This window comes from Bos indicus x Bos taurus, chromosome 3 (assembly GCF_003369695.1).
Source record: "Bos indicus x Bos taurus breed Angus x Brahman F1 hybrid chromosome 3, Bos_hybrid_MaternalHap_v2.0, whole genome shotgun sequence".
Classification (NCBI taxonomy): Eukaryota; Metazoa; Chordata; class Mammalia; order Artiodactyla; family Bovidae; genus Bos; species Bos indicus x Bos taurus.
In genome coordinates this window covers 25,921,472-25,940,544 of record NC_040078.1, presented here as the reverse complement: position 1 = coordinate 25,940,544, position 19,073 = coordinate 25,921,472, and the positions used below count along the sequence as shown (strand labels likewise).

Sequence of the window (19,073 nt, the reverse complement as noted above, 5' to 3'; positions counted from 1 at the left end):
CATTTTTTTCTTTTCTGGATAATTTTTCTGATGCTATCATTTTTTTAAAATGTGGTAAAATGTACATAATAGAATAGCATTCACATTGTTGTGCTCTGTGCAGTTGATTTTCTCATTGACCTTGTGGCCTGAGATTATCCTATATTAACTAGTTAATTCTGGTCACTTTTAAATGGATTTTTAATAGGTTCTTTGGGGCTTCCCTGGTGGCTCAGCAGTAAAGAATTTGATTGCCAATGCAGGAGACATGGGTTTGCTCCCTGGGTAAGTGGCAACCCACTCCAGTATTCTTGCCTGGGAAATCCCGTGGACACAGGAGCCTAGTGGGCTACATACAGTCCATGGGGTCGCAAAGAGTTGGACACAACTTAATGATCTTTTCCTTCCTTCCTTTCAATAGATTCTTTGGGAATTTCTTTTTAAAGAATCATGTCATCAGGGAACAGAGGTGTTTTATTTCTCTATATAGAGAACTGTTTTATTTGTATAGTTCTTTTATTTTTTCTTTTTCTTGCCTAGAACCTACACTAAATACAAAGTTAAATGGGAGTGATGAGAGTGTATTCCTTTTCTGGTTCCTGATATGAGGGGAAGAGCATTTAGTTTTTCACCATTAAGCATAATGGGTTTTTTGGTAGATGCCTTTCATCTTGAAGAAATTCCCTGCCATTCCTTTTTGCTGAGATTTTAAAACTCATGAATAGGTATTGAATGTTGTCAAATGTTTTTGGCATTTAATTAGATGATTATATGATGTTTCTTCTTTATTTGCTGATAATGTGAATTATACTAGTTGATTTTTGAAATCGCCTTGCATTTTGTGGAAGAAATTCCACTTGGTCATGTTGTATTATCCTCTTTAAATATTGCTGGAATTGATTTGATAATGCATTGTTGAGAATTTTTTGCATGTATGTTCATATGAGATATTGATCTATAGTTTAAATATCTTTTTGTGTATGTGTGTGTTTCGTGTAAGAGTAATGCTGACGATGTAAAATGAGTTTGGAAGTGTTTCTTTCTACTGGAGAAGTTTGTGTATTGTTGTTGGTTAGTCTCTCAGTTGTGTCTGACTCTTTGTGATCCCATGGACTGTAGCCCACCAGGCTTCTTTGTCCAGGGGAGTTCCCAGGCAAGAATACTAGAGGGGATTTCCATTTCTGCTCCAGTGTTTGGTAGAACTTCCCAGTGAAACCAGGTGAGGTTGGAGATTTTTTGTTTTTTTCCCACTGAGTTTTACAATGTATGTATTCGGTTTCTTTGGTAGATAGATATAGTACTATTCATGTTTTTTCTTGTTAGGTGGCTTTTGTAAGTTTGTGTGGCTTTTGTTGTTTATTTCAGGGAATGTGTTTCTACTAAATTGTGGACATAATTTGTTATTATCCTTTTCATATCTGTAGGGTCTTTAGTAATGTTCCCTGTTTCATTTTCTCTTTGGTTGTCAGTCTGGCTACAAAGTGTATTAATATTATTTCAGGCTTCCCTGGTGGCTCAGGCAGTAAAGAATCTGCCTGCAATGCAGGAGACCAGGGTTCAATCTCTGGGTTGGGAAGATCCCCTGGAGAAGGGAATGGCAACCCAGTCCAGTATTCTTGCGTGGAGAATTCCATGGACAGAGGAGCCTGGTGGGCCAGAGTCTATGGGGTTCTCATCTTCTTTTTGGCTGTCAGTCTGGCTACAAGATTATTAATATTATTATTTCAGAGAATTGGTTTTTGTTTCATTGATTTTTCTCTACTTTTGTGTGTTCACTTTTATTAATTTTGCTTGTATCTTTACTTCTGCTTTCTTTGGGGTTAAGTTGCACCTTTTTCCCTACTCCCCACCCACCCCAGTTTCTTATGGTTGAAGCTTGTTAGATCATTAATATGGCACCTTTTCTTATTTTGTTTTTATCTTTTTACTGAAGTAGTGTTCACTTACAATATTCTGTTAGTTTCAAATGTACACATAGTCATACAATATTTTTATAACATATACTTCATCAAAGTTATTTTAAGATATTGACTATATTCCCTGTGCTGTACATTACATCCTTGTAACTTAATTTTTTCCTAGTAGTCTATAAGAATTAATAATCAAAGATTTGCTTCTCAGCCTTGCTTTAGTTGCATCCTATGAATTTTGATATGTTTTTGTTTTCCTTTTATTCAAAATATTTTCTCATTTCTCTTCCTTTTTATTGCTAGTTATTTAGAAGTATATTGTTAAATTTCCAGGTATTTGAGAATTTTCCACATATCTTTGTTACTGATTTCTAGTTTGTTTAATGGGCAATAAATAGATAAAAAAATCTGTTGAGTTTGTTAAAGCTTGTTTCATGAGCCAAAATATGGTCTATCAAAAAAATGTGTGCTTGAAAAGATGTTTATTCTGCCGTGGTTGGGTTAAAACTTCAGTTAGGTCAAACTGGATAATTGTGTTGCTCAGAACTTTTGTAAATTTACTAATTTTCTGTTTACTTGTTCTGTCAAATACTAAGTTGAGGAGTCTTGAAGTCTCTGACTAAAATTATGAATTTGTTTGTTTCTCATTTCAGTCCTACCAGTTTTTACTTTATGTATTTTGGAGATCTGTTCTTAAGTGTGTACATATTTAGGATTGTTGTCTCCTTGGTGAATCTGGTTTTTTATTGTTTTAAAGTTTTTCTCTTTATCCCTGTTCATATTCTCTCTTATCTTTAGTTTGTCTGATTCTGTTATAGTTATGTTTCTTTCAGGTAATGTCACATGGTGTATCTTCTAACCTATGAGTGTGTTGGAGGCATTTTTCATCACTATTTTATCTTGATTTTTAAAATTATTATTTTTAATACTTCATTTGACCTTTACAGTTTTCATTTCTCTGCTAAAATTCCTCATTGTCTTTATGCATGTTTTCCACCTTATCTACTAGGTCTTTTAACATAGTAATTATAGTCATTTAAAATTCTTTATGATTATTTCAACCTTATTGAGTCTGGATTGTCAGTTGCTTTGTCTCTAGAAAGTGGATTAACTTTTCTTGCTTTCTTTAGTGTTTAATAATATTTTGTTTAATGCAAAATACCATGTATGGGTGGGACAGTAAAGACTGAATTTAATAATATTTGTGCCAGAATAGCATGTCTGTGTTGTTAGTGTTAGGAGCTGAGTAAGTTTAGTCCGAGTTGAAACAGGTTTGGGACTTTTATTGCTAAGATAACCTGCAGTGTACCACTGGCTTCAGATTCCTCTCACACTACCTTGTAATTACAGTGATTCTGTTTTGCAGGCAAGTTTTTCTTTATGCCCTTGCTCTGCCCTCTACTTCAGGTGTTTCCTGCATGCCTGTGCCTCAGGGAGGGTCTGCCTCTACAGCCTATCCCTCTCCCAGCCATGAACCCCTGTTATTTGCTACTCCATTCTTCCAAGTCTTTACCAGGTTAAACACTATATGATGTCATTGAGATAGAGCATTTTTTTCTTATTTCATGCTTGTCTGACTATGTAGAGGAAATACTAAATGTTTTGTTTGTAGTTGACTAATTTTTATACCAAAAGGCATATGGTTCAAAATTAATTATGAACAACTTATGTAAAAGAAACCTCAACCTCTGTTTCATTAGGCTCTTTATCTGAAGGTTGAAACAAAATGTTGAAATTTTGGTTGCTATTATCACAGGAAAACACTAAAATACTTAAAAAGTATGCAGTGTTATCAGTATTTCCGTTTTTGCAGTTTTACTACCTCAGACTTCAGAAAGAAGCATTGTGAAGTAGAGGGAAGCACAAGTACTTTGGAGCTATAGGTTTGAGTCTCTACTCTGCCCCCTTTCATAATGGTTATTTGTCAAGCTGTTTACCTCCTGTAATTTAAGTTTTGTTATCTATAAAAGAATGAAAGTTCACTTGAGAGTTGTTGTGGGGATTAAATTATTCGAAAGTGCCTAACAATATTATCTGATACTGCTTTATTTTTCCTCCTCCTTGGATTTTTTCCTGTATGGTAAATATATTGTTTGGGAAATCCTTTTACTTAACTGAAAATAGATTGTTGTTGTTTAGTCACTGAGTCTTGTCCAGCTTAGTGAGAAAATGCTTTTACTTATTTGAAAATAGATTGTTAGTGTTTAGTCACTATGTCGTGTCTGATTCTCTATAACCCCATGGGCTGTAGTCTACCAGAGTTCTCTGTCCATGGAATTCCCATGCAAGAATACAAGAGTGGATTGACATTTCCTTCTCCAGGGAATATTGCTAACCCAGGGAGGAATCGAACCTATGTTTCCTGCATTGCAGGCAGATTCTTTACTGCTGAGCTACTGGAGAAGCTCCTTGAAAACAGGTGAAAGTGAGGTTGCTCAGTTGTGTCTGACTGTTTGCGACCCCATGGACTGTAGCCTACCAGGCTCCTCCATCCATGGAATTTTCCAGACAAGAGTACTACAGTGGGTTGCCATTTCCTTCTCCAGAGGATCTTCCCAACCCAGGGATTGAACCTGGGTCTCCCACTTGTAGGCAGACGCTTTACCGTCTGAGCCACCAGGGAAGTCTGATATCTGAAAACAGATATCATAAGTTAATTTCTTTGGATAGAGTTTACTGTCCATAAAAGTAAGAACATGTTTTACTTTTCTTTCTCATAAAATCAGATTTTACTGACCATTTTACTTTTCTACTTCATCATTTTACATTGAAAGCTCTGATCCATGTCTGTTCCAGAAGACAAACAATAAATCCTTGAGATCTGTTAATAATAAATAAAACACTGAATATAAGATTATTCTAATACTGGATAGATAATAAATCCCTATATCTCAAATAAGACAGAAAATTAGCTATAATTTATAACATGCCAAAGTACCTTTATTATATTTAGGAAGAGTGTAACTAGAATAAAGAATATTTTGCATACATTCTATTAATACGTTCTTGTATGGTGAACCAAATGAGGGTTATATGCTATCCTAACAAAGTGTTCCTCTGTCCTATGATTTATTAATATTATAAATGTGAAGCTTTATCATTTTATTTTCTCAGAACAAGACTATTTATTTTAAATATTCACGTTTTAAAATCTTGATGATTTATTATGTTTACTTGATGGTAGCCTCAAATATATGACATTTCTTTAACAATATTGTCTCTTCTCATTTTTTAATGGTTATCAAAGTGATATCCTTCCCTGAGTAAGATAATAATGTAATATATGTGGATAACAACACCTGAAATCTGTCAGATAAAATAGAGAAATGGTTATGTAGAGTTTAATACATGTTTCACAGAATATAAAAACAAAATAAACAGCATCAACAGCCAAATTTTTCTTTAATAAAACACAAATGTGTACTTTGTTGTCTGCAGGTAAGGTCATTTCTGAAAAAGTTCAGGGATATTTTCTAAGACACATAGAGGTCCCTTTTTTGGCCCTAAAATTCTAAATAAAAAAAGAGAAACATTAGAGTTAATTTTTCTTGGTTTAAATGTTAGCCATCATTGTTCTTACTGCACTAATTTTCATTTTATTTTTGCTTTAGAAGTTACTGCAATTTCCATTCAAAATTTGACCTCTGCATTTTCTCTAGATGTGTTGGTAGTTGGACAAAACATTCCGCCAAGCTTTGGTATCCCATTTTAAATATACTCTCCAACATTTCAGCTTATATGTGTGAATTCATCTACACATTTGTATACATTCTTACATGTTCAAAGTCACAGTAGTAATACCAATTCACAATTGATTATGGTTATGATTACCAGTTTGATCAGAAGATAGAGTTTACCATATGATCATCCCAGTAGATGCAGAAAAAGCAGTTGGTGAAATTCAGCATCCATTCATGATAGAAACTCTCACCAAAATAAGTATAGAGGGAACATACCTCAACATAATAAAAGCCATTTATGACAAATCTACAGGCAATGTACTACTCAGTGAAAAACACTGAAAGTCTTCCTACTCAATTCTGAAACAAGACAAGGATGCCCACTCTTACCACTTCTGTTCAACATTGTATTGCAAGTCCTAGCTATAGCAGTCAGACAAGAAAAAGAGATAAAAGGTGTCTAAATTGGAAGGTAAGAAGTAGTAAAATTGTCATTATATGCAGATGGCATGATACTCTATATAGAGAACCTTAACGTATCCACACAGAGACTATTAGAACTAATAAATGAACTCAGCAAGGCATCAAGATACATGATTAATATAAAGAAATCTGTTGCATTTCTTCACACTAACAGTGAAATATCAGAAAGTTAAAAATCCTGTTTAAAATCATGTCAGAAGACAGAGTTTAGAGGTACTAGAAATTTAGGCATAAAATCCAGGACAGAAGAGAGCCACAGAGAAGCCCCAAATTCTGCATGCACTAAACTATGTGTTTAGATTACATTGTTTTATTTCCCTATGTGGTTTTAGAGCTAAACCTTAAATTTTTGCCTGAAAAAGACTTTAACCTTCCATATTCTCTGCCTGGTAAAGCACTTAAAAAAGCTTACGAGCTTAAACTTAGAAATTTGTTTATGTTAAACAGCTCTATTGAAGTTAATTTATATACAATAAAATGCATCCAGTTTAAACGTATAGTATATAATTATATTTAAATTTTGACAAATGTCTGATATACTTTTGGAGGGAATACAAATGATACAAACTTCTGGAAAATAATTAAGCTTCTGTCAAATAAACGTTTAAAATTCTGTGACTCAATAACGTACTTTAGTAATCTTATTATCTGAAAGTAACAACATGGATACGTAAGATGTACTCAGAAGCATTCTTTCACAGCATTAATGTTTCTTACAAATTGTTCCAGTAAAAATAACTGGGAGATTTTACATAATGGATGATGAATACATAAAAGTTTTTTCTATAAATAAATGTTTTGGAAATCTTCATTTAAATGTTGAAACTCTTAAACACTTTCATCATCTTATTAGTCAAGAGTTGTAGTTGCAGAAAACAATGTATTTTATCTAGTGATTTATTAGAAGGTACTGACCAGCTAACAGAATCTTTGGGAGGGTCATGAAATCAGACACTTTTGTTATATAGCTAGAAAACATGCAGCCAGGAGAAATGCTCAAACATCAGTTCAGTTCAGTTCAGTTTCTCAGTCGTGTCCAACTCTTTGTGACCCCATGGACTGCAGCATGCCAGGCCTCCCGGTCCATCACCAACTCCCGGAGTTTACTCAAGCTCATGTCCCTTGAGTCTGTGATGCCATCTAACCATCTCATCCTCTGTCGCCCTCTTCTCCTCCCACCTTCAATCTTTCCCAAATCAGGGTGTTTTCAAATGAGTCAGTTCTTCACATCAAGTGGCCAAAATATTGGAGTTTCAGCTTCAGCATCAGACCTTCCAGTGAATATTCAGGACTGATTTCCTTTAGGATGGATTGGGTGGATCTCCTTGCTGTCCAAGGGACTCTCAAGAGTCTTCTCCAACACCACAGCTCAAAGCATAAACTCTTTGGTGCTCAGCTTTCTTTATAGTCTTAACTCTCACATCCATACATGACTACTGGAAAAACCATAGCTTTGACTAGACGGACGTTTGTTGGCAAAGTAATGTCTCTGCTTTTAATATGCTGTCTAGGTTGGTCAACTTTTCATCCAAGGAGCAAGCATCTTTTAATTTCATGGCTGCAGTCATCATCTGCAGTGACTTTGGAGCCCTCGAAAATACTCTGTCGCTGTTTCCACTGTTTCCCCATCTATTTGCCATGAAGTAATGGGACCAGATGTCATGATCTTAGTTTTCTGAATGTTGGATTTTAAGCCAACTTTTTCACGCTCCTCTTTGACTTTCATCAAGAGGCTTTTTAATTCTTTATCATTTTCTGCCGTAAGGGTGGTGTCATCTGCATATCTGAGATTGATATTTCTCCCGGCAATCTTGATTCCAGCTTGTGCTTCATCCATCCCAGCATTTCTCATGATGTACTCTGCATATAAGTTAAATAAGCAGGGTGACAGTATACAGCTTTGATGTACTCCTTTTGCTATTTGGAACCAGTCTGTTGTTCCATGTCCAGTTCTAACTATTGCTTCCTGACCTGCATACAGATTTCTCAGGAGGCAGGTCAGGTGGTCTGGTATTCCTATCTCTTTAAAAAATTTCCAGTTTGTGGTGATCCACAGAGTCAAAGGCTTTGGCATAGTCAGTAAAGCAGAGTAGATACTTTATTGGAATTCTCTTGCTCTTTTGATAATCCAGTGGATGTTGACGGTTTGATCTCTGGCTTCTCTGCCTTTTCTCAAACCAGATTGAACATCTGGAAGTTCACAGTTCATGTACTGTTGAAGCCTGGCTTGGAGAATTTTGAGGATTACTTTACTAACGTGGTTAAAGCATCTGCCTGGAATGCTGGAGAGCCGGGTTCGATCCCTGGGTCGGGAAGATTCCCTGGAAAAGGAAATGGCAACCCATTCCAGTATTCTTGCCTGGAGAATCCCATGGAGGGAGGAGCCTGGTAGGCTACAGTCCATGGGTCGCAAAGAGTCCAACATGACTGAGTGACTTCACTTTCACTTTCTTTCACTTCACTAACATGTGAGATGAGTGCAATTGTGTGGTAGTTTGAGCATTCTTTGGCATTGCCTCATAGTTTTCCCCTGTGTAAATAACAGGGAAGGAACACAGCCCCACCCATCAACAGAAAATTGGATTAAAGATTTACTGAGCATGGCCCTGCCCAGCAGAATAAGACCCAATTTCCCCCTCAGTCAGTCTCTCCCATCAGGAGGCTTCCTTAAGCCTCTTATTCTTCTCCATCAGAGGGCAGACAGAATGAAAACCACAGCCACAGAAAACTAACCAATCTGATCACATGGACCACAGCCTTGTCTATCTCAGTGAAACTATGAGCCATGCCGTGTAGGGCCACCCAAGACAGACGTGTCGTGATGGAGAGTTCTGACAAAACGTGGGCCACTGGAGAAAGGAATGGCAAACCACTTCAGTATTCTTGCCTTGAGAACCCCGTGAACAGTATGAAAAGGCAGAAACATAGAACACTGAAAGATGAACTCCCCAGGTCAGTAGGTGCCCAATATGCTACTGGAGATCAGTGGAGAAATAACTCCAAAAAGAATGAAGAGATGGAGCCAAAGCAAAAACAACACCCACTCGTGGATGTGAATGGTGTTGAAAGTAAAGTCCGATGCTGTGAAGAGCAATATTGCATAGGAACCTAGAATGTTAGGTCCATGAATCAAGGCAAATTGAAAGTAGTCAAACATGAGATGGCAAGAGTGAACATCAACATTTTAGGAATTAACGAACTAAAATGGACTGGAATGGATGAATTTAACTCAAGATGACCATTATATCTACTACTGCGGGCAGGAATCCCTTAGAGGAAATGGAGTAGCCATCACAGTCAACAAAAGAGTCCAAAATGCAGTACTTGGATACTTAAGCATACCTTGTGGCTTTTATGGTATGATCCAGACCCATTCCTTCTGTTGCCCACATGTTATCTTTGAAACTTGGGACTAATAATAGAACTTCTGTCAGAGCTACCATTTAACAATCAGGCACCTGTGCATGAAAGACCACTGCTTCAAATTGTTTACTTCCATCCAGATATTGCTTATTTATGTATATTTACCAATGCCTAGGCCTTATCTTGAAGTTTAGGTGGGATGGAATCTGGGGAATGTTATGTATAATTTTCCATCCTCTGCAGTGTATGAATTTTGCTTGAAAAGACACTTGAGTGAGTGTTGAATATTACTCCTTGGAAGGAAAGTTAGGACCAATCTAGATAGCATATTAAAAAGCAGAGACATTACTTTGCCAACAAAGGTCCATCTAGTCAAGGCTATGGTTTTTCCAGTGGTCATGTATGGATGTGAGAGTTGGACTGTGAAGAAAGCTGAGCGCTGAAGATTGATGCTTTTGAGCTGTGGTGTTGGAGAAGACTCTTGAGAGTCCCTTGGACTGCAAGGAGATCCACCTAGTCCATCCTAAAGGAGATCAATCCTGGGTGTTCATTGGAAGAACTCATGCTGAGGCTGAAATTCCAATACTTTGGCCACCTCATGCGAAGAGTTGACTCATTGGAAAAGACTCTGATGCTGGGAGGGATTGGGGGCAGGAGGAGAAGGGGACGACAGAGGATGAGATGGCTGGATGGCATCACTGACTCGATGGACGTGAGTCTGAGTGAACTCCGGGAGTTGGTGATGGACAGGGAGGCCTGGCGTGCTGCGATTCCTGGGGTCGCAAAGAGTTGGACACGACTGAGCAACTGAACTGAACTGAACTGAATATTACCACATCATATTAAAAGAAATGAAAATAAAATTGACAGTGAAGTAGTCTTTTTCAACTCTCAGGTTAGCAGCAATCAAAAGTTTGACAACTCTTATGTTAACAAAAATACAGAAAAACAGCTGGTCATAAATTCTGATAGAAATGTAAATATGTGAAAGATGTGAACAGGTTGGCACTAATTATCGAAATTACAAATGAATGTATCCATAGCTTCAGTAATTCCACTCTTATAATTTATCTTACAGAGGTACATAGTTTTGGAAACATGTCTATGAATAGAAGACTGATTAAGTAAACTACAGTACTGTCTATCCAAGGATAAATTTTGCAGCCAATAAAGAGAAAGAGGTGGAATGATATGGAAAGATCCCCGATATACAATAAGTGAAAGAAGCACGTTAAGAGTAGAGTATATGATATTCTGTTTTTGAGAGAGAAACAGAGGCAGAAGACTGTGTGTGTAAACTGTAATAGAATTTCCATTCTGAGAAATGGAAAATGAGGATTGATGTGACATGCTAGGAGTCATGTATACCTTGGAACTGATTATAGCACAAAATATTACTAGATACTTAAGAAATTAATAGCCATTTGCATTATAGAAGGAATTGTGTGGTCAAGGGTTAGGACTAGAAAAGAGATTTACCTTTTACTTTGATACGTTTTAGATTTGTATTATTCTCCTGCATTGCATACTAGCTAATTTGTTTTAAATTAGCTGTTGCTGTTGTCTGCCAAAATGTTTCTGAGACTAGGAACTGTAAGGCTGTGGTATATTTATCATTAAAGATTTTGTATTTTCCTGAATAAATTAAGCCTTCTAGGTAAGGAATTTTTTTTCCTCAATGACATTGGGATGGTGCTTTCATTGAGTTGTGTATTATTATTATTGGTACTATGTAAGTTAACTGACATAGGTAGTTGAAAATTAGAAAATATGTCACTAATTACTTCTTGAAGTAAAATAAGAATGCTTTCTATTTAGAAAAAAGCTTATGTTTGTAAGTTATTTTACTGTTTGGAATATTAGTTTTACATGTAAAAGATATGATCAGCAAACACATGTCATTAGTGTTAGTTCTTAGTTAAGAACTTGGTCCCTTTGCCCCGCTGCTAAAGTGTGAGATAAAGAAGCAGTGCTCTTCACTAATAATGTAATGTCTCTCTGTGCATGTTAGTCACTCAGTCATGTCCGATTCTGCGACCCCATGGACTGTAGCCCGCCAGATTTCTCTGGAATTCTCCAGCAAAATATTGGAGTGGGTAGCCATTCCCTTCTCCAGGGGATCTTCCCAACCCACAAATCCAACCAGGATGTCTCTCATTGCAGGCAGTTTCTTCACCATCTGAGCCACAAGGGAAACCCTCAATTTCTCTTTACTAACATATAACTGTTAGTAGTATTTATGTAGGTATTCAAGGAAGTGGTTAATTGTAGATGTATAAGAATATCTAATTTGAAACTCTGCTAAAAATTTCCTGTCATTTAAGAAACTTTGCAAAATATATTAATGTCATATTGCTTTGTATACTTGCACGTACTCCTCTCTAGTTTATACCCCCAGTAATGTAGGTGTGCTTTGTTTAATATCATCTCAACTTAGAATTTTGATCTAGGCCATGCTTTCAACTACTTACTTATTTGAAAAATCCAATAATATTTTATCAACAGTACTTGACCACAGTGAAAAGATGGAGCCTTGAGTATCGGATGATTTTGAGAGGGTAGCCTTGAGGCATGTAGAAGAATATGCCACTTTTCTTAGCAGGGTGTTTTGAGTCTCTAAGTCAGTAGTCTCTAAAATGAGATACATGTTAAGAATATTAGAAATTATACTATAAATGTCTTGGTAATAGTACCTTGATTTTAAAAGTTTGAGAACCATTGATATTTAGGCAGCTTATTGTTTTGTATACCAAAAAAAAGCAGTAATTGGGACCAAGAGTTGAAGCATATAACTCATAAAATAAGCTTGGAATGTGAACATAAATATTTTCTTTTCATTTAATAATTATGAGTGAACCTTGATGGAGAATGTCAAGATATAAACGTGTAAGATAGAAACATGATTATAGTAATTCAAGGGCATTTATGAAATTCAGTGGCATCTCTTTCTTTTAATATTTGTTCTGAGCTTGATACCATGGGTGAATTTCATAGCCTAGTGTTTTCTCTCAGATTTTTTGCCAGCTGAAAATACAGATATTAACACCAAAACCAGTCCTTCCCTTTCAATTAATTGTAGTTTCAAGCCATTTCACTTTCAGCTTTTTCTTCACTATCCATCCACTTTACAACAATTTCTCTGATTGCTATATACTCCACGGTACCAAGAGATGCCATTTTTCCCTCTGTACTTTAATATATCCAGTATGTTGTGGTATGCATCGTAGAAGAGATCAGGAAATTTTATTGACAGCAGTAATTTCATAATTTATGAATGTTTGTGTGTTTGTCCCAGATATTCAAGATTAAAGCAGTCCAGTTGGCTGAGAAACTCCTTCCTGCCTTTAACACACCTACGGGAATTCCTTGGGCAATGGTGAATCTGAAAAGGTAAATTCTATTTTTATATGGTTATTCTTGTTCTGAATATATTAGATTAACTGATTTTTTGAGCCTTCACCATACTTTTTAAGACTTAAAACTGTTTTTCTCTGCATGTATACAGAAGCATATTTCTTTAAAGCATTGCCTGATTTTTAAAATACATTCTTTGCTTTGAAACAGTAAAACTATATTTCATTTCTACTGCTTGTTTCTGTAAGTCTAGATTTCTCTCCCACACCTTTATTGTTAACAGTATAGTTGTTTCTTTAAGATTGCTTATTTATGTCTACTTAGTGCTGGAATGGATTCAAAGTGCTTTCCCTCTCTTCCTTTTTTGTACACTACTTGTTTTTTTTCTAAGTCAGAATAGAACACAACATACCTTAAAATCAGGGCTTCCTGTTGCTGAATGTCTTACTAATGATAAGGGAAGACATAACTCATGATATTGACTGTAGGGTCCTTTTTATGATATCCAAATTATAGAAGTTCAAAGTGAAGCATGATTCTCTGACAGGTTTATTTGGGAAAATGAATCTATTGTAGTCATTTCTTTTTAATGGAGAACTTGATTAAGTTTTGATTTTCATTAAGAAATCATTATTTTATGCTGAACATGAAATCTAACTTTACTGTTCTTTGCTGTCATACACTATATATAATGTAAACTATCTCTTTGTGAGGAAAAAACTAGCTAGAGTTCCATACCAGCCTCCACAAAAGGATATGGCCTAAGGTGTTAAGCACATACCTGTTCTCTTTTGTTCAAAGTTTCATTCCAGATTTTCTGGTGTTTCCTTCAGTAGCAGTGTCAGTCATATAACTTTCTTATATGATTAGAATTTTAATTAACTTACAGTTAAACTCTGAGATGAAGAAATATGCAGGATATTATTATTATCTAGATAAAAAATAACCAAAAATCCAGCATTGCAAAACTTCAAATTTAGATTGAGACAAAAAAGTAGTAGAGTTTTCAAAGACCATGTCTTGAACATAAGCTTAATTTTCATACTATATCTTTGTATATATTCATACAAAATATTTATTTTACTTGAGTTTATAGAGCATAGATAAATAAAGGTTTTTGGTTTTGTGTTTTGATTGAGTTATAGATATCTCTCACGTAGACTTTATTCCAGTCTAGATGTCTGAAATCCAACCTATGTTAATAATCTAGCATTATTTATCTCTTACAATATGATTAGCACACAGAAGCACACACATACATACATACTGGTGGAGCTTTTAAAATTTTATATGATTTGTTTGGATACTTGTTTTTCTTTCTTATTTTTATTTTCTTTCTACTTCTTATTTTTCTCACTCAGCAAAATCTCACGGAAATACTCTTCCAGGTCATGCCACAGAGCTTTAAATCAAACTTTGTGATAACCACAGAGTAGAAGATAGGATATACTGTAAATACATAGGTTATACCATGATTTATTTAATTATTCCATATCAGTGGTATTAGTTTATTTCCATTATTTTGCTACCATAAACGTTACAGTAGCATCCTGTTATATATGTCCTTCCCTTGTAGCTCACTCAATAAAGAATCTGCTTGCAATGCAGGAGACCAGGTTTGATCCCTGGGTCAGGAAGATCCCCTGGAGAAGGAAATGGCAACCCACTCCGGTATTCTTGCCCGGAGAATGCCATGGACGGAGGAGCCTGGCAGGCTACAGTCCATGGGGTCGCAAGAGTTGAACACGACTTAGTGACTAAACCACCACCATATATGTCCTTGTAGAGAGAGGAAGTTTTTCTGAAAGTGATTCTGAAGAATATGATTGCTATATCAAAGGGCATATATCTTTTTTTTGTAGGATAGATTTCCCAAGTGTGCAATTGCTGGATCAAAGGCTATATGTATTTTTGAGTTTAGTAGTTACTCCCCACATATTTTCCAAAAGGCTGTAATTCATCATATTTCCACCAACAGTATATGAGAATACCAAAATGTCTATATGTTCTGTTTAATTTTCAAGAGAATAATGGCTATGAAATGTTACTATTGTTATTTTCATTTGTATTTTCTGCTTAGTGAATTCAAGCACCTTTTCATAAATTTATTGGACATCTAGATTGTTTTTTGTGAATTGTCTATTCCTAAGTGTTGATTGAGTTGTGTTTTTCTAGTTAGCTTATAAAAGAGCCTTACAGATTATAGAATTACTTTTACCCCTGTTCTACTACTTGTTTGTTGTTTTTATAATAATTTTTCATCCTTAAGTTTTGATTTTTTATATATTCAAATATGTCTTTTATAACTTTGAGATTTTCAATCATGGTTAAAAAGATTATCTTCACCTGTATTTTATAGTCTCCTGGATTTCTGTAAAATGTTTATATAGTATTGTTTTTTTTAAATTATCAATATGATGTTGGCTGTAGCTTTTTTTTTTATCAGTTGCCTTTATCAGATTGAGGACGTTTTTTTCTCTAGATAAACTGTTAAAATAACTTAGAATAAAATTATTCAAAAATTCATGAGATACTATTCTTACTAGACTCTTTGTGAGGTTTAAGATTGTGTTTTCACAATCTTAAATGTCTTTAATTTTCCTAACAGTCATGTGAACTAGTTATCATAAATTCTTATATTATGTATGAGGAAACTGAGTCTCAGAGAAGGAAAATATCTTGCTCAAGGTCTTTCAGTTCATTAATGGCAGGAGTAGGAGCCTATGTGCTACATCAGTATTAAGGTTATATCCTTATCTTCGGCATGTACTTCAACTTCTCTACCAAATCATGTATTACTCTTTTCTGCATACATTTTAGTGGTAATTTTAAGATTCTTATCTCTAAAAAAGCTCATATTTATTCTGTATTTGTCATTTGACTGACCTAATTTAATATTATTCTAGGTGATACAGAGTTTAAATTAAAATCAACTAGTTCTAAAAGAGCTGAAACCAAAAGTGTCCATCTTTCTATGAGAGAAAGATTTATATTTTTCACTTCCTCCTAAAAGTAGAAACGACCCTAGAGATTGGTTTTAGAGTTCTAGTGGGAATAACCATGACTTTCTAATGAATCTAGACTTCCAGTTCCAGCCCTGAGGTAACTTATATCAGGTTAACTCTCCCATCAAAAGTAATCACAAAAGCCCAACAGAATGATTTGAAGGGATTGGAGAGCAACACCTAAGGGAGAACCCAAAGGGCCTACTTGAAGCCAGCTGTAGAAAGCTGGCTTTTCCCCTACGGGTATATTCTAAATTGAGTGTGATTGAGGCCAACCCTAAAACAGTGCTCATGTAGAGCAAAGAAGACTGTGGTCAGGTCTTGGAACTGCCAAAAGGGCTGGGATACAAGGGATGAGTATCTCAAATCAGGAAGGAACTGCAGAGGAAAAGCCCCAAAATTTATCTACAGATTTTCCTCCTGTTGTTGGCTGATTCTGTGCCGGCACATGCACGGGACAAAAATATAAAGAAACTAGAAAACAGCATTTGGAGGCTGAAGGGCAAAGGAGAAAATTTAACAGCTACTTGGTATTGGAAAAGTTGGCTTAAAGCTCAACATTCAGAAAACTAAGATCATGGCATCTGGTCCCATCACTTCATGGGAAATAGATGGGGAAACAGTGAAAACAGTGTCAGACTTTATTTTGGGGGGCTTCAAAATCACTGCAGATGGTGACTGCAGCCATGAAATTAAAAGACGCTTACTCCTTGGAAGGAAAGTTATGACCAACCTAGACAGCATATTAAAAAGCAGAGACATTGCTTTGCCCACAAAGGTCCATCTAGTCAAGGCTATGGTTTTTCCTGTGGTCATGTATGGATGTGAGAGTTGGACTGTGAAGAAAGCTGAGTGCCGAAGAATTGATGTTTTGAGCTGTGGTGTTGGAGAAGACTCTTGAGAGTCCCTTGGACTGCAAGGAGATCCACCCAGTCCATCCTAAAGGAGATCAGTCCTGGGTGTTCATTGGAAGGACTGATGCTGAGGCTGAAATTCCAATACTGTGGCCACCTTATGTGAAGAGTTGACTCATTGGAAAAGATCTGATGCTGGGAGGGATTGGGGGCAGGAGGAGAAGGGGATGACAGAGGATGAGATGGCTGGATGGCATCACCAACTCGATTGACATGAGTTTGAGTGAACTCTGGGAGTTGGTGATGGACAGGGAGGCCTGGCGTGCTGCGATTACTGGGGTCGCAAAGAGTCGGACACGACTGAGTGACTGAACTGAACTGAACTGGTATTGGGAAGACAGGTTAATGTCTAAGGCTGCCAAGGTGGAGGGCCCTGTGAGGTTGTATGTAAAAATATGAAAAAATATTTTTTAGAACTTAGTGTTTTGATAGTGCTTATATGCACTATGAATGAAACTTTGAGATAGAAAGTTTTTACATGGAAATGAGATTTTGTATTTATACTTGACTGTGCTATAATCCATTCACCTTGCTGATGCCTAGGTAATCTTTCTAAATGGTATGCTCTATCCTTTAAATATTATGTTAATTCATTAAAATTGTATATGATGTTCCTTCATACTTAAATTTAAAATTTCACCATAGCCAACAGAATTTCTACACGGTCTAGATTATACCCAGCTCTCTAGCCTCATCCTATATCATCATTTCTCCTTCCTGAGCTCCAGCCAAACTACACTGTTACTGTTGTTCAGCCAGGTCTTCGCGACCTCATACAGTGTAGCATGCCAGGCTCCTCTGTCCTCTATTATCTTCTGGAATTTGCTTAAATTCATGTCCATTGAATTGGTGATGCTATCTAACTATTTCAACCTCTGCCACCCACTTCTCCTTTGGCCGTAAATATGTCCCAGAATCAGGGTCTTTTCCAGTGAGTTGGCTCTTTGCATTAGGTGACCAAAATATTCAGCAAAGTCAGTTTCAGCAACAGACTTTGCATTGAATATTTAGGGTTGATTTCCAATCTAGCCACACTAACCAAGTTTTTTCCTCAGGGCCATTCCAACTGCTATTTCCTCTACTGAGAATTCTCTTCTTCCAGATCTGTTCATCACTGGCTCCTTCTCATCATTCAGTTCTCAGTTTAAATTGTGTCATTTTAGAAACTTTTTGAACATTATACATAAAATCTTTAAACTCTTCCTCTATCGCTAGTACTCAGTATTCTGTTCAACTCAGTATTCTATGTTTAATTTTCTTCATAACAATTATCATTTATTATGGGAACAGGAATGTTATATGTTAGAGAAGAGAGAAGTCGCTTAGTCGTGTCCGACTCTTTGCGACCCCATGATCTGTAGCCTACCAGGCTCCTACATCCATGGGATTTTCCAGGCAAGAATACTGGAGTCGGTTGCCATTTCCTTCTCCAGGGGATCTTCCCAACCCAGGGATTGAACCCAGGTCTCCCGCATTGCAGACAGACGTTTTACCCTCTGAGTTCACTGTTACATCTCCCAGATAAGAATAGGTACTTTATATTTGTGAAATGAATGACTCTCCTACGTAGTTACTGTATCCATATTTCTTCTTTGATTCTCTTGTCTGGCTTCAGAAAAATCTGTTAGTGGTATTTGCCTTTCATAATTTCAAAAACAGTGCAAAAATAGCACCAAAAAATTAAAGAACTTTAAGGTAGTGGTATCCTGATACCTATTTCAATGTTTTCTCCACACAGATAAATACAACATAGCATATTGAATTGCCAGTATACAAGTAGGTATAAATAAGAAAGTTTAACAACTGTATGGTACTGGCAAGTACATGGTACTGAGGAGACAGAGTTAGTATTTGAAGCTGCCATGGTGAAGGGCCCTTGGTAAACACCCCAGGCTTTCAGCTGACATCCCATAGGGCCACTTCCTGGAAGTACAGGTAAAACTAGAATAGTTTTAACCCTTAACAAAGCTCAGAGCCAAGGTTATCTGCCTGTAACTCAGTCTATGTTTCAGAGGAAGATTAACCTTCTGGGAAAGAGGATAGCATCCAAAGAGTCTGTACTTTTCATTTATATAGTTTGGCTTCCAGTAAAAAATTTATAAGGCACCCTTGGAAAAAAAAAGAAGATATCCTAGAAATATATCTGCACAAATGAAGTACACACAAGATTATTCACTATAAAAGTTTTCATAATAGAAAAATCCTAGAAATGTGCCCGAGGACCACTAATAGAGGATTGATTAAAGTCTTTTTTATAATGTAGTAGTTTTCATACACTGTCAGCAGTGGAGGCAAGACAGTGCTTTGTCATGATACTGTCCTGTGACATCAGTGGTCCCAGCACAATAAATGTGAGTTGTACGTTCAAGGTTTGAAACAACTTAG

At 36.2% G+C, this 19,073-nt stretch overlaps 1 protein-coding gene across 2 annotated transcripts in view; it reads left to right on the top strand.

Moving 5' to 3' along the window:
- The window catches only part of MAN1A2 (mannosidase alpha class 1A member 2), a 152,798-nt gene that overhangs the window by 74,491 nt on the left and 59,234 nt on the right, over nt 1–19,073 (top strand). For both annotated transcript variants that reach the window (XM_027535743.1, XM_027535737.1), the window contains one exon: nt 12,711–12,805. In XM_027535743.1, coding sequence (XP_027391544.1) covers nt 12,711–12,805 — 95 coding nt within the window. The remainder of the gene's footprint in view (nt 1–12,710; nt 12,806–19,073) is intronic.